This window comes from Melanotaenia boesemani, chromosome 1 (assembly GCF_017639745.1).
Source record: "Melanotaenia boesemani isolate fMelBoe1 chromosome 1, fMelBoe1.pri, whole genome shotgun sequence".
NCBI classification, from domain to species: Eukaryota; Metazoa; Chordata; class Actinopteri; order Atheriniformes; family Melanotaeniidae; genus Melanotaenia; species Melanotaenia boesemani.
Genome location: NC_055682.1, coordinates 36,584,568 through 36,606,279, shown reverse-complemented (window position 1 = coordinate 36,606,279; position 21,712 = coordinate 36,584,568). Strand labels below are relative to the sequence as shown.

At 39.0% G+C, this 21,712-nt stretch overlaps 1 protein-coding gene across 2 annotated transcripts in view; it reads left to right on the top strand.

The window, feature by feature from the left end:
* Window positions 1-21,712, top strand: part of cdh8 (cadherin 8) — a 131,795-nt gene that overhangs the window by 77,918 nt on the left and 32,165 nt on the right. For both annotated transcript variants that reach the window (XM_041975391.1, XM_041975302.1), the window contains exon 4: window positions 14,349-14,468. In XM_041975391.1, coding sequence (XP_041831325.1) covers window positions 14,349-14,468 — 120 coding nt within the window. The remainder of the gene's footprint in view (window positions 1-14,348; window positions 14,469-21,712) is intronic.

Sequence of the window (21,712 nt, the reverse complement as noted above, 5' to 3'; positions counted from 1 at the left end):
TCAGCAAGGCTTCTGCCCGTCTGCACAGTTCTGTCTCTTTTTTTCTTTTAGTCTGGCTTTCACAGGTAGATCACTGAGTTATCTGCTGTTCCTTTTCTCCCTACTGATGTGGCCTGATGGTTGGCAGAAAGATTTGATCTTATCGTTCTGTGAGGAGCTTGAACTTGATAAATCAGTTAGGAAATGACACAGTTTGTGTTTTTTTTTTTTTTTAATCTTGAACAAAATGTTTTACTGGGCAGAACACATGTGTGTGTGTGTGTGTGTGTGTGTGTGTGCAATCCCCCTGAATTGCACTAAGCAGTATAGAATATGGATAGATAGATGGATGGATGGATATATTCTGCATACCAGTAGAGGGCAACAGCTTTAGGCTCATGTAAAGAAATGCTAAAAGCTAAGAATGTTTTCTTGAATAAAATTAACCATAATTGTTCATTTATGCAAACTAACAAAATGCAAAGTAAGCAAACAAAGAAAATCTTAAAGATTTGGCTTCATTAAAAAAGAATCAATATTTTTTATTTTTATTTTTTTTGCTACCAGTTGACCCTTCGCTAAGTCCCGCTCCCACATGGTTACAGTTGCTACGCCTGGCAAGCTTCCTTTTTCCAGACAAGTAAACATGGATTTCTCAGCAAGATCCTTGAAACATATTCCAAAAAAAAAAACTGTATCAGATTTATGGAGTAATACTTCAGAAATATCAGGGAGAGCTAGACAAAAAAAAAAAAACTGAAATATGCATTTGACAAATGTGCAGTTTTCAGCAGGTAGGTTGTTCTAAACATCTTGGAGGATAAGACATTTTTTTTTTTTTTTTTGGCCTGTCTGTGTAACCAGGTCTTACAATCTTATTTTCAGCCAAAAAGTCTTAAAGATCTTGTTTTAAGAGCAATATACTTAGTAAGAGAAGAATGTGTAAGATTATTAATCATGTTTTCAGAGTTTGTATTTTATTTTTACCTATTTGTTCCACACCCTTCTTACTTAGTACCTGAATCTTAAAATTGTTTAATTTACATGCATATTAAGTTAAATTGTTTCACTGAGACTGGTTGAGTTCACATTCTGTCTATCACTCCAAATTTAAACTTTAAAAACTTGTTTCAAGATCTTGCAGCAACATCTCAAACTCAGGTTTCCTGAAATAAGAAAAAACACTCTCACTCATTCCAAGTCCTTTGTTAGGTGAAATACCCTCAAATCCAGCCCATAACTGCTATCAGGACTATCACACAGATTACTTGGTGGTAGTGGCTCAGGTTGGTAGTCCAGTTTGTCCAGTAAATGGAAATTTGGTGGTTCAGTCCCCCTGTCATCCTGATTAATCTGGGCCTTAGAAAAAATTCCTTAACCACCTCCATTCAGGTTTATGACTGTTTGGTGGTGCTGGGAAAGGTCGCTGGATCAAGTGGTGCTGCCCCTTCAGCTGGTGGAGAGGTTGAAGGAGAGCTTTGTTTTTGTTTTTTTGTTTTTTTTTTTGTTGCTGTTTTTTAGGCCCGGGCACCGAAGGCGGTGCAATTGCCTATTGTAGTTGTTCTGTTTCTTCCTTCTTCTTCTTCTTCTTAAAAGTTTTTGGCATTTTTGGAGACCTGAACATGCTCACCAAATTTTTCCTACCCCCCCTACAGGAAGGCGAAAAATTTGATATTTTGGGGTGCTCGGGACTGTTCGGGCAAATTTGAACGAGAGCGCCACCTATTCATCAATCTTTATAAAATTCGCTACACATATTGTAAACGCTTGGGCGAACAAAAATCCTCTTGGAGCAATTGCCTAAAACCAACAGGAAGTTGGCCATTTTGGGTCAAAGTCGCCATTTTGGCGTTTAATAATGCTGTTCAAAATCTATCTCCTCCTAGAGATTTTATCATACTGCCACCAAAATGGCTCAGGATGTTCAGAAGGCATGTGTTTTTAAAAGTTATCAAAAGTTTTCTAATAGGAGAAAGGGTACAGAGGGGGCGAGGCCTCAAAATTTGATGTCTCGCCATGAAAAATGAAAGTGATATAACTTCCACATAAAACAACTTATCTGAACCAAAATGGCCATGTATGATGCCAGTCCCATCCTGAACACATCTACATGTCAACATTTGGGTTTTGAATTGACCATGCCCCCTGGCGACAGGAAGTCATAGTTTTTACTCGAAGACCCACTTGTCTGACGTTTTGGACACAACCAGGTCCAAACTGGGTCAGACAGAGTTGGTGAAGATATCCAGTGAAAACTGTTGCTCTATGCTGCAGGGCAAGACTGTGGTGCCATGGCGAACTTTGATAAGACGCCATGACATCATAAATCAGTATAAATCCCTCAATTCTCACCCAATCCCCATCAGACTCGCAGGGATTAATCAGAGTCTGGCCCTGAACAGATCCATATGACCAATTCCAGTCTAGCCCTAAGCCCTACCCCTTTTCAACAGGAAGTGCTTTTTTTCAGATGCCAGGGTCCATTTCCTCAGGAATGAAACTTACACACTTGAAAGTGCTTCACAACAGGTCAAACCCTTTCATGATACCGCAACAAAAATCTCAAGTTCCTTCGCCAAACGTAACCATGGCGAATAGTGGTCCGACGCCATCAAACAGGAAGTACTTGTAACTGACCCATTGTACTGTTGATCTCCACCAAACTTGTCAGGGAGGAGCGCGGTCAGGCCAGGAACTCAGCCGCATTGACATATGCTGAAAAAATTGCAATATGGCTCTTTAGCGCCCCCTTATTTCTGGCATACAACACTCATCCTGCACCAAACTGCACGTTTCACTTCAGTTCCATGCCGACCACATCTACTTGTCCAGATGTTGTCATCTTGACATTGCTCAACGCTGCATGGTGAGACCGTGGCACCATGACAAACTTGGATAAGACGCCATGACATCATTAATCAGTGTAAATCCCTCAATTTTCATCCAATCACCATCACATTTAAAGTGATTAATCACGGTCTGCTCCTGAACAGATATATAACTACTTCTGGTCTTGGCCTAAGTCCCACCCACTTGAAACAGGAAATGCCTTTTTCAGACAACGGGGTCCTTCTCCTCTGGAATGAACCTCACACACTCAAAAGTGCTTCAGATCAGGTCAAACCCTTTCATGATACTAAAGAAATAAAACCTCAAGTTCCTTCATCAAGCAAAACCATGGTGAATGGCGTCCACTGCCATGAAACAGGAAGTACTTGTAACTGACCCAATGTACTCCTGATCTCCACCAAACTTGGCAGGGAGGACAGTCATCAGGCCTGGAACTGATTCAAATAGACATATGCTGGTAATATGGTTCTATAGCGCCCTCTATAAATATTTTATCTCTCAGCTCCAACCACTGCTTTGACTGACATTGATGAAATTCAGTATAGTGATATAGCATGCCATGAGATACAAAAAAGCCTCTTCATGTCCTGATGTTGTCAATACCATTGCCCCACCCCCTGGCAACAGGAAGTCCCACCATTTTAACCCTTTAATACCTGTAAAACCAATTCAAACTCATTATTATTATCTTCACCTTCATAAACTCATGGTTGAAAATATGACTGACTTCTTGCAGCATCATGATTAAAATGGCTTCCTGTGGTGGTTCTATCATTCGCCATGAAAGAGGAAGTGGCTCTAAACCTGCTGTCAGTTGACCAATGAGGTAATATTTTCCTGTTCTCATTAGAGTTCCAACCTGACCATGGTTCTACATGAAAAACGATTATAGCGCCACCCAGTGGCCATGTGGAATTTTCCCCTTTATGAAATCATGCTCTGGTTTATAAGAATTCAGGAGTTGGTAAGAAATAAGGTCATGAATGCTTCGGATGGTCAGACTGAGGTGAGAGCTGATCACGTTCATGAGGAAAATCCCCCCTTAATGCAGACAACCTCTGGAAGAATGGGCACACAGCTGCGGGAGTTAGACTTGTTGTGCTATAGGAGGGAGGTTGCCGGCTGATGGGGCGGTGCAATAGGCCGGAGCGGCGCCAGAGGTGCGAGGGCCTTCATCGCTGCTTTCAGCTTTAATTTTTATTTGTTTTTTTTAGCAATACTAAAATTAAGAAGAATCATTGTGTTATTTTCTCTTTTCTCTGGAGTTTGTTCTTAGTGACACTGACTGTATGTTTAGGGTAGTTGTTGTGCTGTAGTATAAATTTGGATAAAATCATATATCTCCCTGACTGAACTGCTCAGTAGATTAGCGTCTGCTTATATTTCTCAGCATTGAGGGCACCATTATTCCAAGCCCAGCTCCATTTGCAGAAATGCAGGCTCAAACCTGCACATAACCTCCACAATGCTTCACTGTTGCCTGTAGACACTCATCATCAGTCCAAAGCAGCTCATGACATTTTTCTGCACCCCAGTTATCATGTTTTCATGCGTAGCTGAGTTTGTTTTTCTTTCTTTTTACATTGAAGGTACAGCATCTTGGCTATGCCTCTTCCACAAGGACCCCTTATGGCCAGACTTGTCTGAACAGTAGATGGATTAACTTGGGTTCAACAGGTTTTCTGAGCTAAAGGCTCAGAAGTATATCTTCTGATTTCAAAGTAAAGGAAGTATGGTTTGTCTTTCATCTGCCACATTAAGTTTTCTCGGCCAACCTCTGCATCTACAGTCTTCAACGGTATTCAATTCTTTTTAAACAAACAAACATCTTAAAATCCCAAATTTACCGTACTTAAAAATTACGGTAGGTTTGAGACCTTGCTGATTTAATAACTACCCTGTTAGATGCTGTGCTCACACTCTACTGTAGGAAAATAATGATCTTTAGCACATGTTAGGTATAATTGGTTAATTACATGCCTCACTTTAATTCCTGACTTTGTGCAAGTGCAGCTATAAGAATTGATGATGCTTTGAAGGAAAAGAGTGACCACACCAAACGCTGATTTAATGTAATTTTTTGCTCACTTTGCATTTTATGAAATGATAAAAAGCTTCTTTTTTTTCTCACATGCCAGAAACATGCATGGTACTGGCTGTCTTTTTATCCACATTATTGTAAAGGTTATTTTTTTTATACATTACCAGTTATTTTGGTAATATACATAACTATGTTGCATTTCATATTGTTTATTGGCCAGAATCATATTCTGTTGCTTGTTATTACTGTCAGTGCTAATACATGGTTATAAACCTACACACTGGGAGTAGTCTACAGTCTGCCACTGAGCAGCTCAGTTGGAACTGTATGGATTACATGGCGTGTTCAAGTCTCTTCAGTATTAGTATATACCTTTGTAATTTGTCTCTACTACTAAATAATGAACCCTGGTTTCCTTTCTAAGGGGTTCATGCTGAAGTTGTACAACAGAAATACTCACTACAAGTTAATTTCACACAACAGTTTCACAAAATGCTGATTTTTTTTTTTTTTTTTGAGTAAACATAACTCACATTAAACACCCTTGCCCTGTGGCAGAGTTCTCCAATTAAGCAACATTTTCTTCATTTACCCATGATAAAGTTGTTCATTAGACAATATACTTTGCCTTATTCTTTGTTATTACCTTGCCATTGTGAATGCCTTGGGAGCAATTAAACATGTGAAGTGCCCAATTTTCCGTCCGCGGCTTGCAGTCCTGAACTCTATCTGCATGTTGCACACATTGCCTATGAACTAATTAAAGTGAATCAATGACACAACCCTTTAAAAATGGCGGCATATGTCATGGCCATCAGTGGGGAACAAAGGACCCTCTTAATTATTTTGTTCCTGCCGTTCCTGTAAATGGCTTGTCAAGGCAGCAGACTCAGTAGCTGACTCCTTGAAAAGGGGGTGTCAAGCACACACCAGGCACATGCTGAGCATGTACACACAGACACAACAGACAAGCACACAAACACTGTCCCCGGTTTCTCTGTGACGGCTCCCCTTCTGTCATATAAAAGACTTGTAATTGTACTACAACAATGACAGTGTAAGTGCTTAAGTGTGACAGTCCCCTTACTCTTCAAAAGTGCAGTGTCCCTTATCCATCATTGGCTCTGGGGAACAATTTCTTGGATCCTGACAACCATATCTTATCTTCCAGATTTTTTTTTTCTTTCTTCTCATTGTTGTAAGCCTTTCTTTGGCCCACGTTGGATTTGGCCGAGCCTAATTTCAAATGGTGTGTTACAGCCTGATATAAACACATATCCTTCAGCCTCTGCAGGGTCTTCCTCATTCATTGGCCCTGTCCTTCGGCCTGCTGAAACATGCAGTTTCGCGTGACTATGCATTAGTCCAGTTAGGAAGGCCGATGGACTTAGGTGGACCAATTTTTTGTTTTTGTTTTCTTTTTTGTTGTATTTTTTTTTTGTTGTTTTTTGTTGTTGTTGTTGTTTTGTTTTTTTCCCACTTTGTAGTTATTCACTCTGCCTAATTTTTATCTCAAATACTTCCAGATATAAATAATGAATGCAGAAGAAATCCAGTTTGAGTCACAGCCCGGGCTGTAGATGAGTGCTACTGTGGAAATTGTAGCAACTGAAGAGGTGGGAGGTTTGAGGCTGTGCTGGCATTGACAAGAAAGTTCACACATGCCAGTTGTTTATGAGCATGCTTATTTGTTTAAGGGTTTCCCTTAATGCCCATCTGCAGCCCAGGAATCCTAAACTGGCATTGACTACTGTAGAAAAAAATCAACTGGTGATGCTCCAAGTATGTCATCTTCTCCTCTGAGAGAATGGAGAGACGGGGATGGATGTATGAAAGGATGCCTCGACACGCTTGTTGTCTCCACCTCGTTACAACCGTTTTCTTGTGTTATCAAGAGCTTTGGCCTGCTACGCTGCAGCACAGCGCTTCACTTTGTGCTTGACAATACTCTGCCTCGCAGTGCTAATCGCCTCTTAATTCTTGCGTTATTCCCCATCCGTGCACACGCATTTCAATCACATAGGTGGTGCTGTCCAAAAATAGTGCTGGCGGCACTGCCTGGAGAGATGGGCTGTCAGTCTCCACGTCTGATCATGAGCTATTATCCTCTCGGCCCACAGACAGGAGAGAGAGCTACACTAGTGTCTATGTGATCATGATCAATACATAATCACTTTCCTGTCACCGCAATGGTGCTATCAGGGGACAGTCCGGCCCCACAGACCAGCCATTTTAGAAAAAGGCTTTGGCACACCATCTTTCTGACCTAGAAAGGCTGAAAAGGGGGGCGAGTGGTGGCTAAGTGAGGCTTGGACTCATTTAAACAGTCATTGCTATGAGAGTATTACATTTTCAGAATACATACATACATTATATTAAGTTGTCAGTGCTGTTGTAATAAATGCAACACATATGAGACCCTAAAATATTAACTGACCCAGACAAACTGACTAATGGGAAATTCTGAGAAGAACTTTGCACACCAATTCCTCCACAATGCAGCAAATAAAGCTCTGCTGATAACCCACCACTCCTCACCTTATTCACACAGACCAAACAGAAGTGGAGTAGTTTTGCCTGAGTGTCCTTTCAATTGGCATGCCAGTGTTGCCGAAGCAGAAATGATGACAACAATTGGGTCTGGTGAGGCACAGTTTTAGCTTTTCATTTAGCTCTTCATGTTTTCCCATTCTTGTTTGGATTTAAGAGATTTGCAGTTTGCTGAACGTTCTGATAATGGTGTCTTGACAATGACTTGAACTTTCATGAGCAAGTAGTGCGTGTCATTCTTTGTCTGTGCATCATCTCTTGTATATAATAAGGATATGAGAGTTTCAGAGGTGTTTACCAAACACTGTTATCAGTGTACTTTAGTATTCACAGATGGTTTTTGTCCACTTTAGGGCACCACAACAGGCTTGAAACTTTAACACTATTGCCCTTTGGCTTACATAGTGTAAATTAACATGCTGATTATCACAGCCTTGGATGTAACAGGAGTGGACTTTATTGAAAACCACAAACCACACATCTTAGTGACTTCTTCATCACTTATAAGCTTCAACCCAAAGTATATTCTGCTTTACTGCACCACAGAAGATGTTAAATTAGCTACTGAGATTATAAACCTGTGCAAAGAATAATCAGTGGAGTAGCAAAGAAGAGATGCGAGCGGCTTGGCTCACATGATTCAAGGGGTAGTTGGTTGTAAAGCCAGCTGAAGAGGAGTCATGGCTATGTTTTAAGAGTTAGGTAATATTTTAAACACTGTTAAAAACAGTTTTTCCCCTCTAAGGCCTTTTCACACGTGACTTTGAAGTTGGGACTAATAATCTTCTGTGGAGCATTGGGATCACATAAACAACATGGTCTATGTGTCTAAGGAATAGCTGCCATCATGAGACACACTGATAAAATGCTGAGCCGCTTCTGTTTGGCACGTTAACTTCTAAAGAGGAACAACAGCAGGTTAAAAAGGATGTCTGATTTTTATTAATGAGGTGTAACCATTATGTGAAAAAGGCAACACTGCTGATGGCTTCTTTCATTCCTTTCTAACACACCGAGAACACAGAAGCTTGTTTAGCTGCATGACAAAGACAGGGCAGGTGGAGCAGCATCAGCTGCACATGCAGCTGACAGACGTCACATCCAAGACATTCTGGAGTTACTCACATTCTCTCTGAACTATTATTGTACATGTAAATATGGCCAAAATCAGTTGGCTGTTAGTTTTGTTAGATGAAGCTGTGCTTAAAACATGAAGATTTTATTAGAGAAGAAGCTGTGTGATGCTTTCAAATAGAGTGGGGATGAACATTTAATCTAAGTGCACCACTTTTAAGACAGAGTTTCAGAATTTTTTTCTCTCTCTGACAACATAAACAAGAAAAATATATTATTGAAAACACTTTTATAAGACGTTCAGCTGCATTCAAATACTGCACAAGCTACTTAAGAATGGTAGAAAAGGAAATAGATCAAATCTGACATAATGACGTTACAAATATCCTAATTGGTGTACTTCATCATGAATAGACATTCAGTGAATTTCTTTCTAGCAGACATTAATCGCATCACACTGCAGAGAACTCGCCCCCTGCTGGCTATTAAACTGAATGCTGTTTGAGGCACATCCATAGTGGCTTTAGTTTTCAGATCTACAGGTTGTAGCTGTTACATTATTATCATTTAACTGGTTTTAAAGAAGCAAGATGACGATGACCAGGAACGCTGCTCTCAAGGCTTCAGATGGGAAATAATGGGGGTTGCAGGGGCAGAAAGGCGGCAGGGAGGTTATTTCATGAAGAAAACAACAACTACAAAAAAAAATAAGCAAGAAAATGAAAAGTATCTAATACAAAATGTTTTGCATAGTATTTCTGTAACAAACCATCCGAGGTGCTTTGCACACTACTTCCCCTCTGCCCTTCTCTCTATTTATTCCAGTGTTTTACCTTTTTCTTTCCACCCCTGCAGTGTAAAGCCAGTCAGACATAAACAGTATTGTTTTACCCGGGTAGGGCTCACAGCAGGGCACTGTTAGCCCCACGCCTCATGCAGCCCACAGCTCTCCCCATGCCTCAGTGATATCCCTTCTCTATGGCTCAGTGCTTGCATACATATGAATGCCACCCGTCTTTCTACCCTTCACGCTTCTGAGCTGGTCCAAGCTAAGAAAAGCTGAGATGTTACACAGCTGCCTTGCTTGCTGTACAGAGGGATATGAGGGATAGTTGTTGCATTCCAATATTTGGAAATGAACTGTAATGACACTTTTTCTGGAGTGATTATATTGCAGGTGTGATGGTACTTGAGGTGGGAGTCTTTCCCTGTGCCATGGTTTCCTTTGCTGTACTAAGCATGCTGAGGGTGAAATGTGGGCATGTGGGGAAAAGAAACATCTCATGTTCCCGTTTCTCTTGGAAACTGGAGCTAAATTTAGCCAGGTTTGTTTTAAACTTTGTGGATTATCTCACAGTTGTACTTTATAGTCCAATCACGTTTTAATTTTGACAGAAAACACAGAATTCAACTCAAATAACATGAAGTAATGGTAAAAATAATGCTGACACGCATCAATGACAAGTGTACTGTTTAAATCATGTCCTTTTTCTGCCGTCCCACAGAGGACAGTAAGTGTTTGCAAATGAGCATCTCCTGACGGCCCAAAGCTACATCACTCTGTTTGATTATCCTTGCAGTACTTGCAAGGAAATGAGGAGGCTATACTGATGAAGCTGTGTTGCAGCAAAGCTGCAGTGTCCTTCCACAGCCATTGTGTGTCACAACGCGCTGCATCCCTCCCAATTTACACCTTCTCTGGTTCAGGGAAGATACCTATTGATTTGCTATCAGTGAGCCAGTGTACAGTGTAAATGGGAAGTGTGGGCCCTATTATTTCTGTCGGTTGATAAAACATAAGGCTAGACCTACATCTTTATTATGAGGCCCCATTTAGCCAGTGAATGCCCTTCAACCAAAGAACAGCAGCTGTAAATTTGATGTAAATGGTTCACATACATTAATGGCATCCTTTGAAAATGATGTGTGTTTAAATTATTGCTGTGGCATTAAATTCTATGAACTTCAGCTTATGATTAATGATGTTACACTTAGCATGGGAAAACAATCGTAAATGCAGGCTGTATTTTCATAAATGCTTAATGCGAGTCCCCCTGCGGGCCACTGCCCAAACCAACCAAAAGAGATCTGTTCTCCTTAGAGAAGGTTATATTTGCGCTTTCATTGTCTGGAAATCTTCCTGACAACTGACATAAAGTGAGACAAATCCATTTAGAGATGAGATGGCATGATTTTTACCTCCTTCCATGTGTCATCTGACAAAGACCAGCAAAACTTTCCAGGTAGAAAGATTGCAGAAGTGATGCAAAGAGCAGGGCATATGCTGCATTCCACACAGTGTACAAGGCTTTTTACACAGCTAATACCTCTCTGCACAGCTTTTCTTTTTAAAAACCATTCAGCATTTTCATCCCTTTAAGTTTATATTGTAGGTGTTGTGTTGCTATTATTGTAATCTCCACAATGCTACAGGCTTCAAATAAAAGCCTGAGACAATATTCCTCCTACAGACAAGTCTCTGTGGCCAATGCCTAGGCTACAGCTGCATCCATCTCTGCAGTGTCCCTGAAATTTCTGAGCATTATCAAGGGGAAGGACGAGCTAATCTGCACTGATTTGCAATAGGACCAAAACACTGGCTTTTCTAATCCCTCTTTTTTTTTATCAGGAGTGGTGATGAGCATTTTACCCCTGTGGGAGGGAAAGAAAGAGGGAGTTATTTCATGCTTCACTGATTCCACTGTTTTTATGAAGATTTTTTTCCAACCCTTACTTCCGCTCTTCAATCCGTAGTGTAACTGAATTTAGAAAGCCAGTTTGCAATAGTCAGACACCTTCTGGAAGTGTTAAGGTACTTTCCATAATTAGGGTTGTGTAGATGGCTGCTTTCTCCTTCTGTAGAAGCAGTAATTTAACTTTAAGGCAGATAAGACTCTGTATCTCTGTAAATGGGAGGTGCAATTTCCTTAGCTGTCTTTCATTTTATTCATTTGACAATTGGCAAACACCTATAACACACAGGATATAATTTGCCTCTTGGAAATTCAGCATGCGGGCATCAATTTGGATTAAAGCTCACATCTGTGGGATAAAATTTGAACTATTCTAATTCCTTACAATCTGCCACCCAAATTATTTGATATGCTATTTCTAAAACCAGTAGGCGTGTATGAAAATTCAACTTTTCATGTTATGTGTTGACACAGAGCTGTTTATAGCTGACAAGGAGAAGCTCATCCCGATGTCTCGTTGCTAAAAATGATGACGGTGATGTGAGATTTCCAACAAGACATGCGGCTTCTGTTGATTAAAAGTGGAATTTATTGTTCACTTTAAATTGATGATAGTAAGCAATATGAGCTAGAGGCAGTGGAGTAAAGAAGAAAAACTCAGTAGCTGATATATAATAGGTGTTTTTTCTTTTCTTTTCTTTCTTTTTTTTTTTTTCTTGGTTGCTATAGCGCAGCCAGCAGAAACAGCAGAAACAGAAAGAAAAAGAGCTCATTCATCTGTGGTGATCTAAACACAGCAAAAGGCAAGGGGTATAACAAGCAGTATGAAATTTACAAGGTAAGCTTTGGCAACACAACAGCATGGGTCATCATAAGACTATGAATTACTAGAACACCTCTGTCTCAGAGGACCACTTGAGGCTCCCTCACTGTGAAATAATTGGGTTGCAACAGTGAAACTGCTACTCCAGTTAGAGTGCAAAGGTGGCTCTTGCTATGTTTTGCTGTTACAATACAGCAGACACGGCGGTGACTATTAATCAGTGGTTGACACGTGTAGCTGACGGCACACGATGCTGGAGAGAAGTCCGAAAACTGTACAAACTTTACACACAACAACTCAGGGTGAAAATCCTCCACTGTGTTGAGTGTGTGTTTGTTTTTTTTTTCTATGTAATTTCTCATAGAATGCATGTATCAACCAGCACCAACAAAATACAGATGTCTGATTTGTGGTTCGCAATCTGTAAACTTTGCAAAATGTCGCCACATCTGGCACAGCAGCTTGTCTTTTTTTGTCTAAATTCATAACTGGACCATCTGAATCACAATGCTGGAGCCAGAACTCATACTTGGCACAGGCCTACAAGCTATTTCATCTGCAGGGGGACAGATTTCACTGCCTGTGGAAGGACTTGTGCCGTCTGCGACCAGGGACATCTCCCTTTGTTGTCAGAACACCTCTAAACATCTTTCACAGAAACAATTACCATACCATCTGCAGCCTCCTGCCAGCACGGAGCTCACCGTCAGTGTGTCAGCTTCTTTTCTCTCTTACTTTCTCACCTTACTCCCTCATCCTGAGACTGTGGCGCTGGGTCATTGTGAATTAAATTGAATGGGCTTAATTGCATTTATTGTGTATTCATATTCTTATTTTGTGAAATTTTCTCAGATACTTTGTAATGCAGCTGTGAATGGTAGATTGAATTGCCACTAATCTCTTGGCTGATTGGCCTGGAGCACTTGGTAGAGATGGAATTTTGATTAATGCCCTTGCATATTTTTTCTGCAAACCTAATAAGGCTGTTTTAATAAAGAACCTGATCCATGCTGCTCTTAGTATTGCTGGTGTAAAATAAATTGAAAATATCCACATTGTTTGGATATAAGATATCCATAAGACTTGAAAAAATATATATATGAGTGTTCTTAAGCTAAGCTAAATATGAGCTAGCTACAAAGAAGAGCAAACATTTTCCCACCTAAAAACATCTCAGATCTCAAATATTTCCTTGCAGTTCAAGTAATTGCTATGTTGGCAGATTTTTACACAGCTTTTTAAAAAAATACTTCTGCAGAAATGTTCACATCTGCATCAAACAGGTACAGTGCAAAGACTTTGTTGAAGTAGCTATATTGCCACATGGTTTGTCAAGCTAGGTTGCCACAGACGCTCTACTGTATGGTGGACAAAAATCAACAAAAAGTTAATTTACAGTCTGATGTAAATGTGGTGCAGCTGCCATTAAATCTTTGAAGACTGAGTTACTTTAAATGGTGAGAAAACCACTCTTGTTGTGGTTCCAGATTAGTTATTTTTTTTGCCTCTCTGGATTGGTGCAGTTTCTTTAAAGTGAGAGCGCTCGCACTGCAAATAATATACTCACCAAAAGTAAAAAAGTACTCTACACAGCTCCACTTTAACAAAATCAACAACAAAAACAAATAATAATAATAATAATAATAATAATAACTACTTATGCCCTTAAACTTTGCCCATTAGTGAGAACCTTAAGGTGGTTGGATTTTGTTAGCATGTTCTGTAGTTCAGGAAGAATGTTAGCTGTGAAAAGCTTGAATAGGACTCATTTGGTCATCAGTAGGTGCAATTACTTTACATGCTATGTTGTGATTATGACACATCCATCACTGTCATGTTAATTTGTACACTAGAAAACAAATCCAGCAGAAGCTGGCATTACAAGAGATTAAACACCTAATTAACACTGACATGGCTGGTTTGCTCACTTAGGCCAAACCCCCGTTATTACATCCTTCTCCTGAGATCATGTCACACTTGTCTCAAGTGCTAGACTCTTTACACGGTGTACCTTTAACTCTCCACACACAGTTGAACAATGAATTAAAAGAATGAGGAATTAAACATGCTTTCTCTATTTATGTTAGGGGGAGGATTTGAACATGTTTTTATCAAAATAGGGAGAACTAAGACTGAAGGGAAAATGAAACACAAAGTTCTGCCTGTCACTTTGATCAGGATGGGACAAATGGGACTGGATTTTTGAACCAATCAACCCCACATTGGGTTGAATAGTTTTCATCCTGATTGGCTCAGTACTTCCACATTTTGGTTTACAGCTATGCAGAGATGATTGCTAAGAGTTGCAGACTATAACTCTGTTCTTTCTGCACCACAGGTACTGCAGTTACCAGGGTAACAGCTACAGATGCCGATGATCCAGTGTACGGGAATAGTGCTAAACTTGTCTATAGCATATTGGATGGACAACCATATTTCTCTGTTGATCCTAACTCTGGTAAGTACGGTTGTTTTATTGCTTATAATTTAATATTTCAAGCTTAATCTTTACAAATGTAATAATAGTTGTAATTCATCTAAATTGAAACCAGCACATGCAGTAAGTCATTTAAGGTTATGTATGACACAATAGCTTTATGTAACGTAGTCACATCAAGCTGCTCATTCTCACCCATTATGCACTAAATCATAAACTAAATCCTGCACACCAGGTCCACTCTAATCACTCTGAGTTTTAAAAAGGAGTCAAAAAGAAGGAACCACAATGGAGCTAGCTAAGCTTTTTGTGCTGTTATTCATTGTTTGACGAGGCCTCACGAAGATATCCGCAAGATCGAAATGTTGTTTCAATAGATTTAATGGTGGCTTTTAATATGGTGTGCAGGTCCTTTGTCAGCTTCTAACCAACGAAGTGCAGAATCTCTCACAAGATGAATGAAAGCCACACCCATTATGGGACAAAAAGGAAAGAAATAGGCTTTCACTGTGAGACAGTCATTAAATCTGAGGATTATTTCAATAGTCTTTTTCTTGTAGACTGCACACTATGCTGAACCTTTTAGTATTTAAACATCGTTCTTTTCCATTAGCTGCTTCCTCTCACATAAACAAGCTTACAGTGTCACCTCAAGTCAAAGTGCAGTCCATCACAATTTGACCCAGTCCCTATATGTCCAACTGTTAGATGGGAATAACTTTTTTTAAAACTAGGATGGCCAAACTTATTGTACATATACGCAAATAATTGACCTGTTCTGCCTCAACCTTAATGCCTGTCTTTTTTTTAACGATGCATGGAGGATACGGAACCCACATGCAGGCAAGAAAACAAAGGTGCTGCACAGGCAGGAAAGCCAAAAAGTAGCAATGCAAGAAAAACAAACTAAGATGCAAACAACAAGGAACATGAGGAAGACACTACGAAATGAAAATGACAATCTGCTAATTTGTTGTCTAGATATTAGAAGCAATTGAAGCTTGGTGTGTAGAGGACAGGAAATAAAACTGTATGTATTTAACAAGGGGATGAACCTCAAAATAAAACAGGTAATGACATTCAAAGACAACCAAAGCAACAGACTAATACAGGGAATGAACTCAGGCATAATATCAAACCAGAAACCAGGACAGCAACTAGCTAACAAAAAAAACCCAGAGATCATGACAGTTTTAAGCTATCTAAAGTTCCCATGATTACCTTCATGTTTTCACACATGAACACCACAGGTGTTAAACTACTTGAACTGAACTTTTTCTCATTGTGCTGGTGGTACATGTACTTCACGGTGGGATATTTTCTTCTAGAGATGAGAGTGAATGTTTGAGGGGGATGTTTGGTCAGTAGATTACCAGAGGTAGGATGTTTTCTTTACAACACGGTGGAAACAGCAGATGAGGTGGATATGGATACAGCATGTGTCGGAATGTATCCATGATAGTGAAGAGTGAGAGGAAAACCATGTACAGGTCAGGAGAAAACAGAATGAAGCAGCAACTCTTTTCACGGCACTTGCTTGCTCATAGTAAATGCCTCTGGAAAATTTGCTGCTACGTTTGCATGTTTAGTTTTACTTTAACTGATCTTCTGAGTATTTTCTTTTGGAAATGTTCATAAGAAAGTCTGCAGTGCATGTATGAAAAGCATCAGCATTACTAAAATTCAAAATTTCGTTAAATGCAAAGTTAATATAAACCCTGTAGACTGATTTATCAGTCCATTTCCAAGATGTTTAAAGCTCTAGGAAATTATTAGGAGTGCCTGTGAAAATGAGCAGCAATTCTGTCAGAATTATAACTTTTGATAAGTGTTTAGCTGCGGATTTTGTTCATCTTACCATTAACAGAAAGCCAATTTCAGCACAATAAACTTGCTAACTTTTAAAAATAACAAAAATGTTTAATAAATAATCATTTTATTTTTGCACATTGAATTTGAAACCACGTAAACTGGTTAGAAAGCAGTGTTTTAACCATGACCTTCATGCTCCCCAAAATCAAAAGGTGAGATGAAGAACTGACATCAAGGATTTTTTCATGTCATATATTTCTTTTCATATGCATTTGACTTTTAGACCCCCTTCTTTTAGTAACTTGCAAAATAAAGAGAAACAACAATTCAGAAATGAAGTTCCTTTTGGAAACGTTTCTCTGCCAATGCTGTGAATTTAAGGGGGCAGCAGTGAGTGAAAGCCTGCTTTTAGAGTACATGTGTGCAGTCTGCAGTTGCTACAGGTTGTACAAGTTTCAGCAGGTGGGGATGCAACAGCTTCCCCACCTGCTGGCCCACCTGATGTAATCTCACTCCGCTGCTGTACATTACGCCCAGAGTGCATGCAGCCTCCAAAAGGGTTTAAAAACAGAGTCACAGCAAACCACTTACCAGATGTGTGGTATGTTGATGAATATGTTGTTCAAACACTATGTCTACATGATTATTTAACCTCAGCTGTATTCAGCAAGCCCATAAGGGACAGCATTACAGAATGCGTGCTTAAGGGGAGCTGACAATGTTGGGCATTGCTTGAAAAGTTGTGTAACAACACCAGTACTGTAAGGTAACTCAGGCCATCTGTTTTTTGAAACGCTTATAGATTATCGCTGCATGAGGCTGCTGCCAGGCTCACCCCTCCTCCTCCCAATGCTTTCTCTATCGTTTTCCTCTACAGCTGCTCACTCATGCACGCTTCAAAACATAAACCACTACACCGGGCAAACACATCCATTACTGGGGCACACTATAACTACACTGAGGAGTGTACAGGCTTAACTGACACATAAAATATGAAAATAATGCAGCGACCTGGTAATAAAAAGTACACATTTTGATTAGGAAAAAGCTCACAGCTAATTTGCTGAGTGAAATAGAGAGATACTGCACACAATGTGGCTCCTGATACATAATAAATAAAGCCATGTTTTGCTCTCACTGAGATATCGTTCAAGCTTCATTAATGACATCACAAATAGACAATATTACATATACTGATGTGCTAAGTGGAATCCAGAAAATTAAATAATAGTGTGTCTTTACTTAGCCAGTCAGAATGATGCATAGATTGATAAATATATAGATTTTCTTAACTGATGCTGTTGATTGTAAATGTAGGTGGCTGAAGACAAATTTAGACTTGCTAGTAGGACGAATAAAGACCCAGAGTTTGTTCTGATTTTTTTTTTGTTCTGATTTTCACTGATGTAGAGTTCATCATAGGGCTTTCTTATATTCAATAAGTGGAATATGTCTTCAAATTTAAATCAGAAAAAACGTTGGGATGTCATGAAGAAAAATATAATTCTCTGACTTTTATTTAACTGTGTGAGCCCAAGATATTTAATTTAATGTCTCTCTGTCAAGGAACATTCATTTATTAATTTCAGGCTTGCAACACATTCCAAAAAAAAAAAAAAAAAAAAAAAAAAAATTAGACGAGTTAAGATTTTTATATTGCTGAAATAACATTCAGACATTAAGGATACTAAAGCGATAAAAGTTTTATTTTGAAGTTTAATTGTGTTCCAAACACATCTTTAGCTGCCCACCAGCATGAGGTCATCGTCACCGCGTTTTTTTTTTTTTGTTTTTTTTTTTTGTGTTTGTTTTTTTTTTTTTTTCAAATTCCTTACATATTCTGTGTTGGGAACAAGTCCCAGCTATGCCTTTTTAACTGGTGCAGAAAGTGGTTTTTCATTGTCTTGTTTAAAAATGGAAGGGCGGCCCTGGAAAAGATGCTGTCTGGAAGGCAGTGTAGTTGGCCCTTAAACCTTAGTGTACTTGCTCAGTTATTACATTATTGCTTCCATCACAGAAGTATAAATGAGCTTTTCCAGGGATCCTGATAAAGCATCATAGCATCACAGAGCTTTTAGTTTTTAGTCTAGAGCATCTTATCTGTTTCTTTGAAAAAGAAAGATCTTGAAGTTTGAACACGATTTACATTTCCAAATTGTGATGATCTGTCTCAGATGCCTCCAAGCCCTGAAAAATCAATGCCGCCACTGAATGGCTTTTGTGTAACTGTTCTCTGGTGCTGGAAAAAGTGCCTCCTTTCTATGTTGCATCAGTTGTGGTACTTCATGCAGAGAGTCATTGGGTGAAGCTGATGGGGGGTCCAGCATAACTTTGTATCCTTGCCCTTAACTTGATGGAATTCTGCCAGATTCCTTGGATGATTCAAAGATACTTTTTACTGCGGAGTGAAAAATAAGCAAACCTGGCTATCTTTCTATGTTCTATCTTTCTATGGGGAACGTTTTGTTTTTTTTTAGTTTACATAAATTTTTTGTTGACAAACTGGAGATTTCCCACCCATCTTAGTTTCTAAAAGACTCAGTCTGTTGTGGATGATGCTGTCATACCACATCATGACTGTAATTACCTGTTGATTTCACCTATTTATCACAATTGCTTTTTTTTTTTCTTAACTTAGTACTAGTCCTGCGTTGCCTCCATTGTTTCATTGGCTTTGCAAACCTTAATCCAAAACCAGATTTATATTAACAAATGACAAAATAACATTTTTTTTTTTTTTTTTTCTCGAAGCTAACTTTTTCTGATTGGAGAATGAGTTGCACTGTTGCCCTTAGCTACCAGCTCATCCTAAATCTTAAATGTGCCAGTTCTCATATGCTACTGTGTACTGTGACAGTGAGTTATGAATTCCAAATAAGTGATAATAATAATTCATTCTTCCTTTCGTGAGGCAAGCTCAGACTCAGCAGCGCCATCATGCATAGAGTTATCTCAAAACAGATTCCAGATTGGATCTTTAATTGCTTTTTCAGCTGACTTTTTAACATGTGTCTGTAAGCAATATGATTAAATAATGGTGAAATTACATTAATAAGGAATGAGATGGAAATTGACGGCTCATAATTTTGGAAAACAGCACACAATAAACAACTTTCTGAGAAAGGCAGCCTTGGAATTTATTTGCATAATTAGGATGAGCTTTCAGTTCAACACATAGTACTTGTGCCCTGGTGAAAGGTGGGTGTCACAGTCTCTAAGCATGTGCAGCCGGAAAGTGGCAACAGAAAACACTCTGAATGGACATTTTTAGGATTAGCATTCATGTTTTGTGTGATTGCCAAAGCGCTCTCGCAGATGGCTCATTCAAGTGAGCCAGATGTTTTAATGAATGTTAATGAAAAATAAAAGGTAAGAAGAAAACAACCATTAGAATGCGTTTGACACTTACAGCGCGCACTGGAAATGAAAAGCGTTCAATAAATAAATAAACATCATGCCCCAATTCATCACTTGGTTAATGGTCGGTGAAAAAAAAAAGGAAAAAGAAAGAAAGTTGAAGCAAATATCTATGGAAATGAGTGTTTGTCTATCCTCCTTTTTCAGTGATTAGGAATTAATTTGAATAATTAACGATGATCAACAGAGATGAGAGTGTTGCTGCTAGCAGGAGGACTGAAGTATGTTTGTGTGTGTGTGTGTGTGTGTGTGTGTGTGTGTGTGTGTGCATGTGATGCTTGTGTTGCTCTTTTACTCACTGATTCAGTTGTTTGCATGACTTGAGGGGAGCTAAACCCACCTTGTTGCTGCCAGTCAGAACTCACACTGAAATCAGACATGCGCTACATAAAGCAAATTTTAGCATGTGAGATACAAACGCTGCTTATGCACACTTAACATGAATCTTTATCACTTTGATTGCATTGGAATAATGAAAGATAACATCTAAATGCTCAGCATAAATGAAACTACGTCATTTTAAAGCTTCTTACTTTTAAACACCATCTACCATTAGATATAAGAAATGATGCAATCAAGAAGTGTTTGAAGAGCATAAATCCAGTTTTAATTCAAGAGCTTTAACAAAAATGCTGCATCAATCATTGAAGAACTACAGGCTCAATAGAGTTTGATTTTTAAGCATTTTCATGGCCTGTTTCCTCATTATTTCATTACAAAGTAAGGAGATAAAAAGTCTAGGGTTTATACCAAGTATTGAATTTGTATTCAGTAGCTGATTTGTGAGAGAATGAAAGTAACATGAAAATTTTTAATATTCAGTTCAAAGATGTGTTGGTTTAATTAAAGCAAAGGAGGCTAAGCAAAACAAAATACACCTCACAGATCAGGGTTGCATAGTCCGACCCTTTTAGATGGAACCAAAATGAAAATTTAGTCCATTATGAAAAGGAGGACTGCACCAGAGAGCTCAGCAGTGCCAAACAGTTTGGAAAACCACATCTGGAGAGGCTTTGGTTCAGGAGCGACAGTGGACATCCACTGATACCTAGCTGATGGATACTGAACCTCCTGTTGGGCTTATGGGTGGGTAATTATAGACAAACCAGCTCAATTTACAGAGAAAACATTGGCATATCAATGCTTGCGAATGGGTGAACTGAATCTGCAGTTTAACTAGTAAAAAAAAAAAAAAAAAAAAAAGAAAATGAAGAAGAAGAAAAGGCTAAAAAAAATCTGACATTTGTATTATCTCACCTTAAGGTGCCAACCATGGAAAAATTCAAAAGCAGAAATCCCAGATTTAAAAAAAAGGTTCTTTGGACAAATTGAACCAAAATGAACTTGTAGGAAAGAGAAGAACATGCTGGGTCAACAATCCAACACACACAACATCATTCAAACATGGTGGCGGGAGTGTCATGGGATAGGCCAAAACAGTTTACAAATCTTTACTGATGGTGGGACTTTATATATATATGGTATAGGATGCATTCTGAGTTGTTAAAAAGGGAATTTTCATTACCATTTAATCCAGTCCTCCTAAACATCACAGTCCGGATGGATTTTAAACCAAAACTCTGCAGCACAATAACAACAAGAGTTAACATCGAAACATCATTCTTATAATATGTAAAGTATGTACAAATCATGTGTTCTGTTGATCCTAGATCATCAAGCTCAAATGTAGCTACATAAAAGCATGCAATTTACCTTGTTGTTCTTTCCTTTTTCTTTATGTCCCCGAGTTGTTTAGCAAATTATTGTGTTTGACCTTCAAAAGCAAAATGACCTTAAGCTTTGGGTTTTTTTTGATGAAAATCTATCTCTTAAACAAAATGCAGGCACAGGCAACGGTCCCACCCCTGCCACGTTTTTTCATCATAGCCAAGCATATTATCATTGTCTGAAGCAGCTCAGGACCAAGGCAGGGTGTCATGCCAATGCCTGGCTTTTATGAGGGGTTTTATATTCATTTGATGATCCTGCAGGCCTCTGTTTCCTGAGTGGATTATCCGTATATGCCAGTGCTGAGC